Source organism: Suillus subaureus (assembly GCF_016647635.1).
Source record: "Suillus subaureus strain MN1 chromosome Unknown BJ212scaffold_2, whole genome shotgun sequence".
Lineage (NCBI taxonomy): Eukaryota > Fungi > Basidiomycota > Agaricomycetes > Boletales > Suillaceae > Suillus > Suillus subaureus.
In genome coordinates this window covers 777,357-794,714 of record NW_024538558.1, presented here as the reverse complement: position 1 = coordinate 794,714, position 17,358 = coordinate 777,357, and the positions used below count along the sequence as shown (strand labels likewise).

The 17,358-nt window shown below is 45.1% G+C and overlaps 3 protein-coding genes across 3 annotated transcripts; 2 read left to right on the top strand and 1 right to left on the bottom strand.

Moving 5' to 3' along the window:
- Positions 1-490: 490 nt before the first annotated feature.
- Positions 491-4,244, top strand: BJ212DRAFT_1443736 (P-loop containing nucleoside triphosphate hydrolase protein; the record flags this gene model as incomplete). The annotated part of the gene is made up of 6 exons (XM_041337873.1): positions 491-1,166; positions 1,217-2,073; positions 2,125-2,491; positions 2,544-3,699; positions 3,751-4,099; positions 4,152-4,244. 6 exons carry the CDS (start codon positions 491-493, stop codon positions 4,242-4,244), a joined length of 3,498 nt encoding a protein of 1,165 aa, XP_041198914.1.
- Positions 4,245-5,125: 881 nt separating this feature from the next.
- BJ212DRAFT_1509419 (uncharacterized protein) lies at positions 5,126-6,236 on the bottom strand (the record flags this gene model as incomplete). Its single annotated transcript, XM_041341638.1, has 4 exons — positions 5,126-5,365; positions 5,492-5,528; positions 5,730-6,072; positions 6,128-6,236. The coding sequence occupies 4 exons, from the start codon at positions 6,231-6,233 to the stop codon at positions 5,324-5,326; spliced, it is 528 nt and encodes a 175-aa protein (XP_041198913.1). The 3' UTR covers positions 5,126-5,323.
- Positions 6,237-8,959: 2,723 nt separating this feature from the next.
- Positions 8,960-9,325, top strand: BJ212DRAFT_1475056 (uncharacterized protein; the record flags this gene model as incomplete). The annotated part of the gene is made up of 2 exons (XM_041339191.1): positions 8,960-9,024; positions 9,064-9,325. The coding sequence occupies 2 exons, from the start codon at positions 8,960-8,962 to the stop codon at positions 9,323-9,325; spliced, it is 327 nt and encodes a 108-aa protein (XP_041198912.1).
- Between the last annotated feature and the right edge of the window lie 8,033 nt (positions 9,326-17,358).

Sequence of the window (17,358 nt, the reverse complement as noted above, 5' to 3'; positions counted from 1 at the left end):
GATTAACTTAAAGCCTGAGACCTGAGGATGGTCAAACAAGAAAGGAATTATTAATTTAAAATTATGTAAGCTCTAACCTAAGAGGCTGTTCCCACCTGCGAGTCAGTCGACCACCTTTAACCTCGGGTACTTGTACCCAACTGTGGCGGAGCATGCAAGTTATCTCCTGATGCGGAGAAGCATTGGAATGTACTTGTTTCAGTTCTGTAGAGGTCACAGATTCCTGGTAGGCGCATAGTTTTGTTAGCTCGTTGCATCTTTAGAATCTTAAGACAGTTACTACCGACATTTCACTTGAATTTTGCTCGACTCCGACGGATGTCACATTGTCACACTACTACTGTGACATTTCCGTGATGCGTGACTACCCTTGTCGTTGCCTCAGAACGATTTGAAGGCTGAAAGCGCTGAACATCATAGGAAGCTTCCGGGGCCTGCTCGCAGCATCTACTTTACTCTCAACAACTCTAGCCCCTATTACAACCTTGCTATGGCAGAGAATGATCTTTACAACCTTGAAGTACTCTCGCTAGTCGCTAAAATCACTCAGGAGATTGACAACTATACTGGCATTAACGATAAAACACTCGCTGAATTTGTCATTTCTCTTCACGATCAATCTAAATCACTTCCCGACTTCAAATCACAGCTCAGTAATGCTGGCGCTGAATTCCCCGACTCATTTGTTGAGAACGTGGATCGTTTAATCCTGAGCTTGCATCCGAAACACAAGAAGAAATCCAGTTTAGTTACTCATGGCGCGTTACACGCCCAAGCGAACGGAGACGCACTTGGTCGTGAAAAGGACAAGCAGAAACGACTTTTCCCTGGGCTCGCTGTGCCAGACAAGGAGGAGGATGTGCTCATGAAAGAGGTGGACGATATGATGGCTCAGTTTGAAGGTGTTGCGAAGAGGGCAAAAACAACAGATGAGGACGAGAGGCCTACGAAGCGGGAGCGAAGAGACAGATCTCGGTCACGGTCACCACGCCGTCGTAGTCCAAGCCCTGACAGGGGTCGCAATTACAACTCAAGGAGGGATGATTGGAGGGGGAGAAATGCAGACGAGCGGCCGATATTGTTTAAAATATACAGTGGCCGAATATCAAGCCTCAAAGATTTCGGCGCTTTTGTGCAACTAGAGGGCGTTGCGGGACGTATCGAAGGTGCGCAAAGCATTTTGGTCCTCAACATTGTTTTGCTAACATACTTCCAGGCATGGTGCATGTTTCAAATATTCAGCAGGGTGCACGTGCGAGCTCCGCGTCGGATCTCCTTGGTCGTGGACAACAGGTCAAGGTTAAGGTGATGAGCATCGCGGGCAGCCGTATTGGTCTATCTATGAAGGATGTAGACCAAGCTACGGGTCGCGATCTCACCCCTCACTTACGGATCAGATCTGAAGCCGAGATGGAGGAAGAGCGCGAACGAGCGGCTCGCGCGTCCTCTGGGGCGAATGCTGTACCATTGCGCTCAAAAGACGAACCATTAGCGACCCGATCCGCCAAACGTCTGACCTCACCTGAACGATGGGAGATTAAGCAGCTCATCTCATCTGGTGTCATCGATGCTTCCGAGTATCCTGACCTTGACGAAGACTTCGTCAATCCCGTGGCTCGAGCGGAGGTTGAGGAGGAGCTTGACGTCGAAATCAGGGAAGAGGAACCGGCATTCTTGGCTGGTCAGACGAAACGCACTCTCGATCTCAGTCCTGTGAAAATCATCAAAGCTCCTGATGGCTCCCTCAACAGAGCAGCCCTAGGAGGTGCAGCTTTGGCTAAAGAGCGACGCGAGCTTCGTCAGCAAGAAGCGAATGAGCAAGCTGACTCTGAAGCTCGAGACTTTAGTGCACCATGGCTCGACCCTATGGCGAAGGAATCAGACAGAATGTTTGCTCAAGACATGAGAGGTAATCTCAAGGATCAAAGAGCTGGCGAAGTACCTAAATGGAGGGAATCGACATCGAACAAGGCGACGACATACGGTGAAATTACAAGCCTCAGTATACAGGAGCAGCGGAAGAATCTACCTATATATAAGCTTAGAGACGCTCTGTTAAAGGCCATTGACGAGGTGAATTGATTGTTTTCTGCCAATCGAATAGTTTCTGACTCACTTTTATAGCATCAAGTGCTCATTGTTGTTGGAGACACTGGCTCTGGAAAGACAACACAAATGGTTCAATACCTCGCGGAGGCTGGCTTTGCTGATAGAGGACGTATTGGCTGTACACAACCGCGCCGTGTGGCCGCTATGTCAGTCGCAAAGCGTGTCGCGGAAGAAGTGGGATGTCGTCTCGGCCAAGAAGTTGGCTATACTATCCGTTTCGAAGATTGCACGAGCCCGGAAACCAAGATCAAATATATGACGGATGGTATGCTGCAGCGTGAGTCGGTGATTGACCCACTATGCAGCCAGTACTCCGTGGTCATGCTTGATGAGGCTCACGAACGGACCATCTCAACTGATGTTTTGTTCGGTCTTCTTAAAAGCAAGTTTGTGCACCTTCATTTTGTTGACATTTTCTGACGCCTTGCTTGCAGAGGCTGTCAAGAAGCGACCCGAGCTAAAGCTAATCGTCACCTCAGCGACTTTGGACGCCGAGAAATTCTCGAAATATTTCTTCGGGTGCCCAATCTTCACCATTCCTGGTCGCACATACCCCGTAGAGATCCTTTACACCAAAGAGCCGGAATCCGACTACTTGGACGCGTCATTAATCACCGTCATGCAAATCCATCTGTCCGAGCCTCCGGGCGACATTCTCCTCTTCTTGACGGGCCAGGAGGAGATTGACACATCATGCGAAATTCTCTTTGAGCGTATGAAAGCGTTGGGCCCAAAAGTGCCAGACCTTATCATCCTCCCCATTTATTCCGCCCTTCCATCCGAAGTACAGTCGCGTGTCTTCGAACCCACTCCTCCTGGCGCCCGCAAAGTCGTTATCGCCACCAACGTTGCAGAAACTAGTTTGACTATTCCTGGGATTTACTATGTAATTGATCCCGGATTCTCGAAGCAAAATGCATATGACCCGAGACTAGGAATGGATTCATTGGTGGTCATGCCTATATCCCAGGCACAAGCACGGCAGCGCTCTGGTCGTGCTGGTCGCACAGGTCCAGGAAAGTGCTACCGTCTATACACAGAGGCTGCCTACCGGAACGAGATGTTACCCACTTCTATTCCCGATATTCAACGGACGAATCTTGCCTATACTATTCTGATGCTCAAGGCAATGGGTATTAACGACCTTCTTAGTTTTGATTTCATGGATCCACCGCCAGCGCAGACCATGATAACTGCGTTGGAGTCATTGTACGCACTTTCGGCGTTGGATAACGAGGGTCTTTTGACTCGTTTGGGCCGCAAGATGGCTGACTTCCCCATGGAGCCGCCACTTGCAAAGATGCTCAACGCCTCTGTCGAGCTTGGTTGCTCTGAAGAGATTCTTTCCATTGTGGCCATGCTGTCTGTCCAATCTGTCTTCTATCGTCCAAAGGAGAAACAGGGTCAAGCCGACTCCAAAAAAGCGAAATTCCATCAGCCAGAGGGCGATCACCTTACCCTTCTGACGGTATACAACGGCTGGAAAGGCGCGAATTTTTCGAATCCTTGGTGCTACGAGAACTTTATCCAGGCAAGAAGCATGCGGCGTGCGCAGGATATTCGCAAGCAGCTAGTGGGTATCATGGACAGGTGCGTGCAAATTCTGGATGAGTTGATTTGTAACTCTGACAATCTTCTCAGATACAAGCATGATATTCTATCGGCAGGGAAGGATTACAACCGTGTGCGGAAGGCGATATGTTCTGGTTTCTTCCGGAACGCAGCCAAGAAAGATCCTCAAGAAGGCTACAAGACACTTGTTGAGGGAACACCCGTATATATCCATCCCTCTTCCGCTCTCTTCAACCGCGCGCCTGAATGGCTAATCTATAACGAGTTGGTGTTGACCACTCGCGAATACTGTCATAACGTCACTACTATAGAGCCAAAATGGCTTGTAGAGGTTGCACCTCAGTTCTTCAGAGTCGCCGACGCCAACAAGATTAGTAAGCGGAAGAGGCAGGAAAAGATCGAACCATTGTACAACAAGGTATGAACTGCATCCATACGAGACATACATCTGAGACTCATGCATTTACTAGTACGAGAAACCCGACGAATGGCGACTATCGAAAGTTAAACAAAGTGCACGCTCGGTATGTGGTCATCCAAATGCTGCTTCGATTATGTGCTAATGCTGCCAATAGAGTCAAACATTTGGTTAAAAACTTGCTTAATTATTGGAGTATTTTACGATCTATCCGTAGCTGTAAAGTATGATACCGCCGTTGACCCCCAGTCAAAACTGGACCTTACCGGATAGGCTCGGAGATGCTGTGGTGTGAATTACCCTTATTTGTACTGTGTCAATGTGTGCTTGTTTCTGACTTCTTCGATTTGTCTTCGACGTAACCTTCGCAAAGTTCGCATTGCATCACACCTTTGAATCAAAATGTATTACAGAGCGCAAATTCTGTATCGCAAAAAGTGCGAACTGCCTATTGTAAGCATGAACTTTGCATTACCAAGTGCAACCTTTGTCTCATGAAGTTCATTATGTCATTGCAAGCTATGAAGGTTGTGCAGCACCCCAAAGCTACATAAATTGTTGGTTTCCTTCCATCTTTCTTTCCCCCATCTTTCATCCTCCCTGCCAGCCTCCAAGTTAAAGGTCTTACCATTCTCCTCCACCAGTCCTGCCTCTTACATAAGTCACAGTGAGTGTCTCATATGTCATATATCTGAAGGTAATTGCACTGACCACACAGGTTCAGAACAATGGGATGATTGTCACATTTAGTCTGTATCACAGGGATTCTACTGTACTGAGACAGTGTGAGGCTGCAGTATGTGATAACATGCACATATAACCTCATCTATTGCAGGAATATGATGAGGAGATGTAGTAGACATTATTTTTAACAGACACCTAGCATCAGATCAGCACAGGGTAAGCAGTGGTACTGGTGCTTCTAGCTGTATTAACTAAATATCTCACACCAGAAATACAACAACAAGGCCACCCAACTGGTGTGTACCTTGTATATTTGCTGATGCTGTCCTAACTATCTGCTTGCAACAGGTTGCCAACAATTCTTGGACCTTGGGCAAGTTAGTCTGCAATGGCCAACTCTACTAGAACTTTTTTTGTTCCACTTCTGCATGCATTGATATTTTCTGGTCCATTTTCTTCATATTCTCTCACTCATCAGATGACTTCAAGCAGCATTATTTCAGTTTCCATGCTACTATAATCCCACTGTTTATCCTAATTTCAAATGCCCACAATACTGCTATGGAGTACCCATGATGTGTACTACTATACCATTATGCAATATTATCATAATTGACACAAATTGAACATATTCTGTAAGAGCACATCTGCAAAACCACTGAAATGAAGGCTTCTCTCACCTATGCTAAGCATGTTATGAACACTTACATTCACAGTGATGGAGGGATGTGATTGGTTGGTCAGTCTGATTATCACGTTAGCACTCAGACAAGATTTATCAGCAAGTTGATCATCTTATTGATCCAAAAAGCATCTAATCAAGACCAAGATCATTGTGCATGCAGTACTGTGTTTACAAATGATGTTACTACTGGAAAGGACAGTGGCATAAGATTAATGCTAAAGAGTATACTCAGTGTCTAATGATTCATGCAATGCATTATACATCTCCTTGTCCATGTAATGGATGAGATAAAAGTGGTCATAGTGCTCTTGAGATGTTGCTGAAGTCAAGGAACAGTCAACCTTTTCTCCATACACTGGGACCAACCCTGCAGTGTGTGTTACCTCCATTATGGGAATGACAAACCCGGTGTGGGTTTTGAGCTGCATTGCAGGTGTATATACCCTCTCAAGCTTCCACAACTGAGTGTCCTCTAGATCCTTGGGGGTTGTTATGATATGAAAAGGTTGGACATAGAGGGGGTGTGACAAGAAGTCAGGAAGCTTTGCAGTTGAGTGCTGGGGTGGAGCCAGCTGGAATACAATGTGAACTTGAGCAATGGACACTAGATAATAGATGTCATCAGTACATGGCACAATAGGTAGTATGAACCAACTTACAACCAGGGTTATTTGCATCTTGATCCATGTCTAAGAAAATTGCATTACAATTTCTGGATGGAAATGTATCACTTGGTGGTTCAGCTTGGACAGCTTGGCTAGGCATGATAATTGATGGGTGGAATGTTGAATGCAGTTGGATATGAAACTTGGACCAAATCTTGATGGTGCTACATCAGCAAAACCCTGATTTGGGTACAGTGCCACAGCCACACAGCATGTCACAGGTCACATAGATTTTGTTGTAAAGGCTTTGCAGCACCACACAAGTATTGATTCTATGTAAAAATGAGTGTAATGTAGTCACAAACATGTATATAACAAGATGGTGTGCTAATAATTATGTTTTATTGAGAAATTGTGTAGTGTGTAGCACTGTACAGCACTGTACATGGGGGGACCTTGCTGTGACACTGTGATTGCTATGCAGCATTGTGCAGCACTGCACATAGGGTTAGGGTTTTGCTGATGTAAACATCTGGAAACACCCTTTGACATCATTTGCATGTTGCTGAATGTATTCTGTGACCTTGTGATGAAGATCAGGGAGGGAGATAGAGGAGGCTGAGCATTATCAAATGCTTCTTAGCCTACTTCAGTGAAAGAATGCTCAGGAATATGTTGAAGTGTCCAATGAAGCTCACATGTTCAAAAGGTTCATGACCAACTGTCATGCAAACCAGCTTGAAGATGACTTTGACTTTGATATTTGCTCCTACAAGGAGGAGCTGCTAGCATTCAGTGTTTCAGAGGAGCAATTAAATAAACTCAAGGCCTTTGCAATCAATCACAACTTGCATGACTCCAACCAGACAATCCCCAAGGATAAGTATTCTACAGACCCCTTTGTCAACAGCACTGAATCAAAGGATGACAATGAAAGCTGTTTCAATGATGTATCAGAAGTTAGTTCCAATTGACTGGGCATCAAAGGTGAAGGGTTTGTTTTAGAGGTGAATTTTGAGGTAACCTCCTCATTTCTCAACTAATATTCAAGTGCTTATATTTATTTCTATAGTGATTAAGTATATGTTCTTGACCATTCTGTGTGTAGCTTGGGGTCCCTTTATTTACCCTCCTATTTCCTGACAATTCAGTGTACTGCCTATGACATGTTTGTGGCTCATGTTTTGACAATGTGTAGATGGCGTTTCCCTTCTTGTACCGACTGTTATAGTGCTTGACTGATCACACCTGATACAATTACATGATTGCCATGTGTGTTCAGACTGAATTCTAGGTCCCACCCTCAATTTGCTACCTCAATGAAACATATGTCTAACTGATTGGCAGTCAGTGCTGCTCTAAATTTAGTTGTGTTTCCCTTGCCCCTTAGCTTTCCAGATCTCTCTAACCATGCCTCCCAAGAAACCAGTGAAGGGAAAGCAGAAATCAAAGGTACAATATTGATTCTTCATTGTCACTACCAACTAACACATTCCTAGCAAATACCAAAATTCTCAGAGTTAACTGGGAAGAACCCATGTGGAAATACTGCCAGCACTTGGGTTAGACTGGCCATAGAGCATCCAGTAGTACCATCCAGACTGGCTATATAGCCACCAGCCATGTGCACCCCTCAACCAAGGCCATACAGTATGCAATCAATGACAGGTCCATTAATGGCACCATATGTGTGATCCCTGCAGCAGGGGCTCCCACATGTGTATGATATGATGACAGGTCCATTGATGGCATTGCATGCATGGTTCCCACAGCAGTGCCCCCCACAGATGAACCCTCCTAACCAGGACATGATAGGTGGCCCATTGACAATGTCCCATCCTTAGCTCATGGAGTGGTGGCCCCCACAGATGGACATCCCTAGCCAGGACATGATGATGGGCTCATTCACCATACCATGCACATTATTCCTGCCACAGATGGCCCCACAGGTACATTCCTCTAACCACCAATCAATAGTGGGCCTATTGACCATACCACACATATCATTCCTGCCACAGATGACCCAGTAGATACCCTCCTCAGCCCATATGTCTAAATGATATGTATTTGGGCATACCTGTTTATCTAATATACCCTATGTCGGCCCACCCATATATATAATACATATTTCCCACCCCATCGGCCCACCCATCTATCTAATATACCCTACATCGGCCCACCCATTTATATGATATCCCCCTCTGTCAGCCCACCTGTCTATCTAATATACCCTACATTGGCCCACCTGTATATATAATACATATTTCCCTGCCCCATCGGCCCACCTGTCTATCTAATATACCCTACATTGGCCCACCCATTTATATGACATCCCCCTCTATCAGCCCACCCATCTATCTAATATACCCTATGTCAGCCCACCCATCTATCTAATATAACCCCCACCTCAGCCCACCTGTCTACAAATAATACTAATATGTTGGCCCACCTGTCTATATAATAATATCTACCATACATCTCTCTTCAGCCCAGCTGTCTATAATATATGTCTATCCTACTCTACATATTGCCCAGATGGGCCCATCCATCTCCATTAATCCATTAGTAATAATATTTCTTCCGGCCCATCTGCCATTGTTGAGGATATTTATAACATTGGCATAGATGGGCCCACCTGTCAACATTGAGGATATACATAACATTGGCCCATAGTCTACTGGCCCATCTTATACAGGATATTATGTAGGTTGGGTGACCTATATAATATGGAGTTTGTCACTGAAGGGGCTCAAGAGAACTAGATAGGGAAGTAAATGCTTGTTCAAGGCGTCAGGCAAAGGAAGCTACCAGAAGATCTCAGGTGGACAAGGGCAAGAAAACTGCTGGTCAGGCAGAGAAGGTGACATTGACTGCAGACAAACTATTATGCAGGAAAGTGTCATTCAATCTCCAGACCTGCAAATTTCACACCCTTGGAGATTATGTCTCATGTATAAGACACTTTGGTACAACTGATTCTTATACCACAGAGCCTGTATGTTTCCGAGCACCTCAACTTTTCTTGGTGTTGACCATGAGGAGCTTGCCATTCACAACATTTCTGATGATGGTCTAGACATTGATGGAGACGACCTAGACCATCAGGAGCCAGATGACGAAGGCTCAGACTATGACTATACTGGGGTAGAAGAAGAAGTTTTATTTGGCCAGGAGAAAAATGGAAGCACGGAATCTGTTGTGGAGGAGCTGGACAACATGTTCATTGAACATGAGTTTGATTATGAACCCTAGGCCTCTGTACCCTTGCCCTATCACTGCCCTTCTGTCATCCAGTGTGACTATGACATCTCTATCATAGTGCATCTAGTTATGTTTAAATTTATTGAGCACAAGTCCAATTTATGAATGTTCAAACCCTAGGCCTCTCTGCACATGCCCTCAGGCTATCACTGCCCTTCTGTCATGTATACCTACTTTTATGACACAGTGTGTCTAATTACATCAAAGTCTTTACTAATTTTGTCAGAAATTCCTAATTTGGATTTCAGCACCTTGTAAGGCATTTCAAGGTTTAAAGATAAAATGGCCTTTGAAATGGGTTTAAATAATAGAGTCGTCCTTAAAATTACCATAGAAATGTGCATTGCAACAGTCTTGCAGTGGTATGGCAATGGTACAACACATTGCAGGCAAATTTGTTTCAAGAATGCCTCATTGCAACCATTTTTGGAAATTTCCAACATTCTCATGAGTTTGATTATGAATGTTCAATGTTCAACCCTACTGCCCCAGACCTCTCTGCACATGCCCCATCACATCTCTTCTGTCATCTGTCACAATCTCAGTACATCAATCTGACCTGTGGCCCAGCACCATTGAGTATGAATACTCCTAGGTAGCTCACCCAGTTCATTCTCACTGCTCGTGCCAGTCCAACTCTTTGATTATGACTTACATATACAATCATATACCTGTTACGAACTAGGATAGTCGCAACAACAGCTGCTTGATAAGAGCAACAGCTGAAGTTGAATCAAGACCTTGCAAAAGCAAGGGTCGTAAGACAAGTTAGAGAGAGTGTCTCTAACTTGAATATTGGTGGTTCAGACGACTTAGGATTGGGGGTCCTAAGCGAAGGAAGTTCTGGTAAAACCTAGTAAGATTAAAGTAAAGATCTACTAAGTACATGACCAAGTTTATATAGACATAAGTGCTTTAGGGCAGGTACGTATATGTCAGCAGTGAGTCAGAGATAAGCACAAGTCAGAGATAAGAACAAGTCAGAGATAAGAATGAGTCATCTAGTGACAGTAATGACGATCGTGATGTAATACAGATATGGTAAGAGATAAGTCTAATGATGGCATACTAGGACATGGTCATGACGTAATACACAAGAGAGGAAAAATGAATAGGGGCAAGTGTTTACTGTAACATTACCCCATGTTTAGGAACGAAGTCACCGACTTCAGTTATCCTGATTTGCCCAGTAAATAGGGTCAGTGTCGTAGTTAGAATGGAGCAAATCGTCCTGTTCTTCTGTAATAGGGAGTAACCTATTGGCTAACTCAGCGGCATGGTAAATGGCATCTTGCTCAATCTCCCAGCGAGCTAAGGCCTCATAGAAACCTGGATCAGTCCAAACCAGTGGAATGACCGCTTCTTCTTTTAACTCTCTGCAAAAGACTGATAGGTGTCCGGGTGCATGCTCCTTGCACACCCGACAATAATATGCAGGGCAGTTCTTGTGACGATGCCTGGCAGCATGACAATTATGGCACACAACATTATCGACTGGTGCAGTTTTCATGATTGTGACGGAGGTTGATTGTTCTGGTGGGGAAGGGGATCTTGATCGCTTAAGTGGTTTATGTGGGGAGGCTGATGCAGCCCATTTGGTGGCGATGCGGGATGATCTCCGTTTGAGTGGGTATCTACATTTGGTGGGCGCGATGGGGGTAGGAGATGGAGAAGTTGGTATGTCCAGTACAGCAATAGGAGGGATATTACTATCCTGATGTTCAGCAGCAGCTGCTGTAGGGATCAGCAGTGGGACTGGGGTGATGACGTGTGGGGAAGGGGGTCGTGCGATTGGGTCGAGGGCAATGCACTCCATGACGATGTGGATAGCCTCCCGAATGGCTTCTCGAGTATCATCAGGCAGTAGACAGATAGCAGTATTGCAAATACGTATATGAAGGTGGCAGAAGATGGTTTTATGACGCTCATCTTCTAAAAGATTGGCGGTACGTTCAATAAGACTGGCGTCCCTGATAATCCTAATAATGAGTCTGCTAGATATTGCTCCTCTTTCTCCTAGAAGGCGGTCTATTTCTATAGCATACTGTTGAGAAGTGATGGCGGACTCAAATAGAGCGCTAGTTTCAACCTGATCAATGATAGAGAAGTAGTTGGTGAGGGTAGAGTCATCGGTGAGTGTGAGGGTAGAGTCGGAAGTTGGTGGGGAAGATGTGTTATTGGTGAGGTCATTGGCAGTGGCAGTCTGATAGTCAAGAAGGGACAATGGGTGGGCATTTCCTTCAGCTATGGTGTTCATAGCGGTGGTGAGTTCTTCGATGCGTAGTATGCAGAGATGTAGTTGTTTGAGAGAGGACATTGTTCTGAATCTATAACTTGTGGGCCTTCTTATAGGCAGCAAGGATTTTGGTAGCATTGCTAAGGTTTTCTTCTGGGACCCATTCGTTGCTGGCGGAGGAGTAGCCTTTCCAGGATAGAAGATAGCGTCTTCGTTTACCCGTGCCCTTGTGCGATAAGATTGTGTCAATTTCGTATTCTTCCTCATTATCAATGATGTCAGGGGGAGGGTCGTGGAAGTTCGTACCATGAATTTCTGTCTCTTGATAGGACGATAACTCAGAAGCATGGAACGTGGGGTGAACCTTCCATTGCGGCAGTAGTTGGAGTGTGAAAGTGATAGGGGATAGGACAGTGGTGATCAGGAATGGGCCATATCATTTAGGTGCAAGTTTCCACGATGGTAACTGCATGATTAGGTTCTTTCCAGATAACCAAACCTTATCTCCTATCTTCCATGGGTGATACTTCTGCCCATGAGTTTGCTCTGCCATTCGTTGCATAGCAAGGTTATGACAGGAGAGTGCCTCCTCTCTTGATTTCTGGAGAGAGCAGAGTCTGTCTTCTGCTGCAGGGACTGTAGAGTCAGGGAGTATGTGTGGAAGGGCTCGTGGTTCATATCCCATCATTAGGAAGAATGGAGAAGTGTTATGAGAATCATGTTTCCGGTGGTTGTGCACAAATTCCACCATGGGAAGATGTTCTACCCAATCTTCGGGGTGATTTTGGCAGTAGATTCGGAGGTACGTTTCGAGTTCCTGGTTGAGTCATTCAGTCTGACCATCAGTCTGGGGGTGATAAGTGGTGGATGCGGCAATGTCGTATTTCAAAAGTTTGGCAAGGGCTCATGAGAACTTGGATACAAATTGTGGTCCACGATCGGAAATGACTTTTTCGTGGAGACTGAATCTTCAGTAGACATATTTAAAGAATTTCTTGGCAACCCCTTTGGAAGTGATGTTTTTTGTGCATGGGATAAGAATTACCCCCTTCATAAGCCCATGGTCGACCACAACCATGACAGAATCAAAGCCGGCACAAAGAGGAAGGTCAGTGATAAGGTCAACAGAGACCTGCGCGAATGGGGCAGCAGCAACGGAAGGAATGGGGATGAGAGGTGGGGTAGTGGGATGGATGTTGGATTTCATCTGCTGACAGAGGGCACAACCCTTGACGTATTTACGGATATAGGTACCCATAGAGGGCCACCAAAAGTCCTGCTTGACCAATTCTTCAGTTTTGAAGTGCCCAGGGTGACTGGCGGTAGGGTGATCGTGACATCGGTTCAGAATAAGGTGTCATCCAGCAGGACAGACGTAAGCGTGGTCTTTATAGTAAAGGACATCATCCTTAATTGACCAGTCTGCTAGAGCGGATTTCATTGGGGGAAGGGAAAGGCCATCCAAGGCATCAGATGCAGCGCGGAAGATGGGGTTGGGGTCAGAGGAGTTGGGGTTTGCGAGGGAGGTCATGAGTTCAACATCAAGAAGGTGGACGAACATGGAGTTGGGAAGAAGGGTAATGTCTTCATTATCATTGGTGGAGTTAGTTCAATGGTCAGGATGCCGGGAGAGTGCATCAGGGGCTACAAGTTTGGTTCCAGCAACATGGTGGAGTTCTATGTCATAACAAGATAGAATCAACTGCCAGTGGGCTTGCCTGCGAGTCAATTTCTGAGCGGTGCGGAAGTACAATAGGTTTTTATGGTTGGTGAAAACAATGACGGGGTGAGGGTTCCCTTCGAGGTAATGACACCATTCTGTCAGGGCACGGATAACCGCAAGTAGCTCACAATCAAAGATCTGATAGTTTTGTTCTGCTGGGTTCAGGGTCTGTGACAAGTAACTGCAGGGATGGTATGTTCCATTTTCATCGGTTTGCAGCAAGACTGCACCTGTGGCCACTAGTGAGGCATCAGTTGCCATGGCAAATTGGCAGTTGGGATCCAGGTTACAAAGAACAGGTTGTTTCAGAAAACAGTCTTTGAGCATGGCAAAGGCAGTAGTACAAGATTCTGACCATTGGAACGTGGTGGCTTTCTTTGTTAGATTGATCAATGGTCTGGCGATGTCAGAGTAATGAGAGACGAAATTTTGGTAGAAGTTGCAAAACCCTAAAAATGATTGAACTTCTTTTACCATCATGGGGGTAGGCCAATCCCAAATACCATCTGTTTTGGCAATGTCCATTGCCACACACCCAAGACGTATAACCATTCCCAGGTATTCCACTTCTTGTGCATCAAACGTGCATTTCTCTGGTTTTAGGAATAGTCTCTCCTGATGGATCCTTTCAAGAACATGCCGTGTTCATGTGTGATGGGAAGTGAGGTTGTTTGAGAAAATTAGAATATCATCCATGTATATGACGAGCCAGCCTTTGTTAATCTCCTGTTGGAACGTCCAGTTCATATATGCTTGGAAAGTGGCGGGAGAATTACAGAGACCAAAAAACATGACATTTGGTTTGAGGAGACCATATTCCATGGTAAAGGCAGCCTTCCATCTGTCATCAGGATGGATACGGATGTTGTTATACCCAGATCAAACGTCCATCTTTGTGAAGTATTTGGCACCATACAACCGAGCGACTAATGACAGTGGCAACGGCAGGGGATAAGTGTTCTTAACTGTCCAATCATTGATATACCAGTAATCTTGACAAGGACGAAGGTCTCCGCTTTTCTTTCCCACAAAGAAAAATCCACTTGCTTGTGGTGACTTTGATTCTGAGATAAACCCTTTCTTCACGTTTTTGTCAATAAAGGCTTTGACTGCCGTTCGTTCCGCTTCTGATAATGGGTACACCTTGGACGTTTTAGGGATAAAACCTGGTTTCGTTTCAATACGATGATCTATACCAGGTCGTTCAGGTGGCAACTGGTTGAGGCTGTCCTTTGTGAAGATGTTGGCAAAATCATGAAGATAGGAGGGGACGAGTTCTTCGAATGATTTCTTCTTTTGCTCAAGTCCGGCAGCTAATGCAAACTGTTGCACCTTGTTGCTGGTTTTGACATATTCCATTGGCCATGTCAAGGGCGTAACCGTGGGTCGTTGTTCTGCGACGCTAGTACCATCTCTGGTCAATGGAGTATCCAGAGAGGAGTTGGTGATAACCTGCAGCTCAGAAGCGTCAGTGGGATATTCAACTAAAAATTCATCATCCTCTAGGTGATACATAGCAATTTCGCATACAGGTAGTGCATAGTCCATGGTCCATACATCATCTTTGGTGTCGAAGGAGTCATCATCATCATCAGGGATGGGGTCAAGATTTGGGAGTGTTGGGGGTGTTTCTTCATCTGGGATCTCTTCAATGGTAGCCCGAGGTATTGGCTCTTTTTCTGCAAGAGGTGCCTTCGGCTGCTCTTTGACTGGAGTCGGTTCTGATCTGAGACCATTGTTCGGGAGTTTCCCAAACAAGGGTGGGAGGTTGTTCTTTCTTCATTCATCATTGACTTCTTTTTCTGCTTCTGAGAGCCGATCTACCTCCATGGCGTTTGGATTGTGTTGGTCAATAGAAGGTCTGGGTATGTATTGTTGGCTGCTTGGTTTAGTAACAGGGCGGTGTGTCTGTCAGAACATTGCGCCTCTTTGCCAATTGCTGTCTAGCCTGATGGCTGCGGCGATGTACTTATCAAAGTCTACAGGGACGGTCTCCATTTGGTAGATGGCATTACCGATCCCCTTCTTGAGCCATCATTGAAGAACGTGATCAAGACGGTGTCTTGCTTTATGGAGGCTTGCGCAGCAAGGGTCTTGAAACTGGCGATGTAGGAAGTAAGGTCGCCCATCTGCTTTAGGGTATGGAGCTTGTTCATGGCTGTGCCGACGGTGTCTGCTGGTATGAAAGCTTCTTTGAACTTTGTTTCAAAATTTGTGAAAGTTCCGTAGGACTTGGAGATGGAGTTGTCGACTTCGGTGTAAAAAGTGAGTGCCCAACCCATAGCACTTTCTTCGGTCATGTACACAAGGGCAGTAATGACTTTCTTTTCATCGGTGTTATAGATCATCGCGTTAAGTGCAAAGTATGCCTTAATCGCGTACAACCATCTCAAGCCTTGCTGGGGATTCCCATCATAAGACATGGGTGCTCTAGCCTTGAGTTCTGCTGTTACTGGTGGTTGTCGACATCCTGAGCGTTCTGGTCTAGTGATGTTCTTGTCGTGTAGGGGACGTCTGGTCTCTCTCTACTTCGTCTTTGTTCTGGGACCTTTCAGATGGAAAGGGTTAGAGTAGTACTTTAATCTTTTGTTACGAACTAGGATAGTCGCAATGACAGCTGCTTGATAAGAGCAATGGCTGAAGTTGAATCAAGACCTTGCAAAAGCAAGGGTTATAAGACAAGTTAGAGAGAGTGTCTCTAACTTGAATATCAGTGGTTCAGATGACTTAGGATTGGGGGTCCTAAGCAAAGAAGTTCTGGTAAAACCTAGTAAGATTAAAGTAAAGATCTACTAAGTACATGACCAAGTTTATATAGACGTAAGTGCTTTAGGGCAGGTACGTATATGTCAGCAGTGAGTCAGAGATAAGCATGAGTCAGAGATAAGAACAAGTCAGAGATAAGAATGAGTCATCTAGCGACAGTAACAACGATCGTGATGTAATACAGATATGGTAAGAGATAAGTCTAATGATGGCGTACTAGGATGCAGTCGTGACGTAATACACAAGAGAGGAAAAATGAATAGGGGCAAGTGTTTACTGTAACAATACCTGGAATTATCACTGGGTTTGAACATACAGTGTGTACTACTTGTACAGCTATCTGCATTCAAATAATAACTCAAACATTAGGAGGAGGTAATTTTTTTCCTCCCTACTATAAGATGAAGAACTATATTATATTGCAGGGCAGTTTCAGTGACCTGAGCTAGATCTAGACTTCGCATGTTACATATTGTCCCAGAGAAACATTGGACCTTGTTATGTAAGTCTATTTCTACTAAAGTTTGTTGACTGTTCATATCATCATGTGTCTATAGTGGCCTACAAAAGTATCCATGGATGACTTTTGGCCTCTCCAGAAGGATCCCTTAGGATATATTGGCATGAACAGTCATAGCGGTCCCCTCATTAAGGCTTCTGGAAGAGCTGAGTATGAGGTCTTGGTACCCATCTATGGTCTTACCATGCAAGACCTCATTGCCTTGATTTTTTGGACGTTAACATATCTTGTCATACAGCCCCAAGATAAGAATGCACTCAGCCATGATGTGGAAGTAGTATCTAGAGTTTATGATCACTGGTTGATTGCAGTCTGGAGGTGGCCTGAATGTAACTTTTGTCCCTCCACCTCTTCATCATTAGCTGACTACAGCAGTGGATAGGAAGTTCATCGCCAAACTGGCACCATGGCCTGGACAATATCACAGATGGTATGGTCACTGAAGATTTTGACAATAGTTCTGTTGGGCAGGTATACACAGAAGACTATACTACTGCATCTTTCCAGCAAGATTACCATATGTGTTTCACTTCCTGGGAGTGCATCGACTGATTATGATAGGGCAAGTATATAACTTCATGCCTGGCTCCAGTGCAATAGGTTCAGTGCTGGGAACTGGAATTACACCCATATCACCACTGGTGCAAGCAACTGCACAGACACCTATTCAAGCATCAGCTCCAGTACTGGCAACACTGCCTATCACAGACTCCAACATTTGAGGATTTCATCAATATAGATGAATTAATGCTCCCCCAGATCATCCATTTACCAGAGGA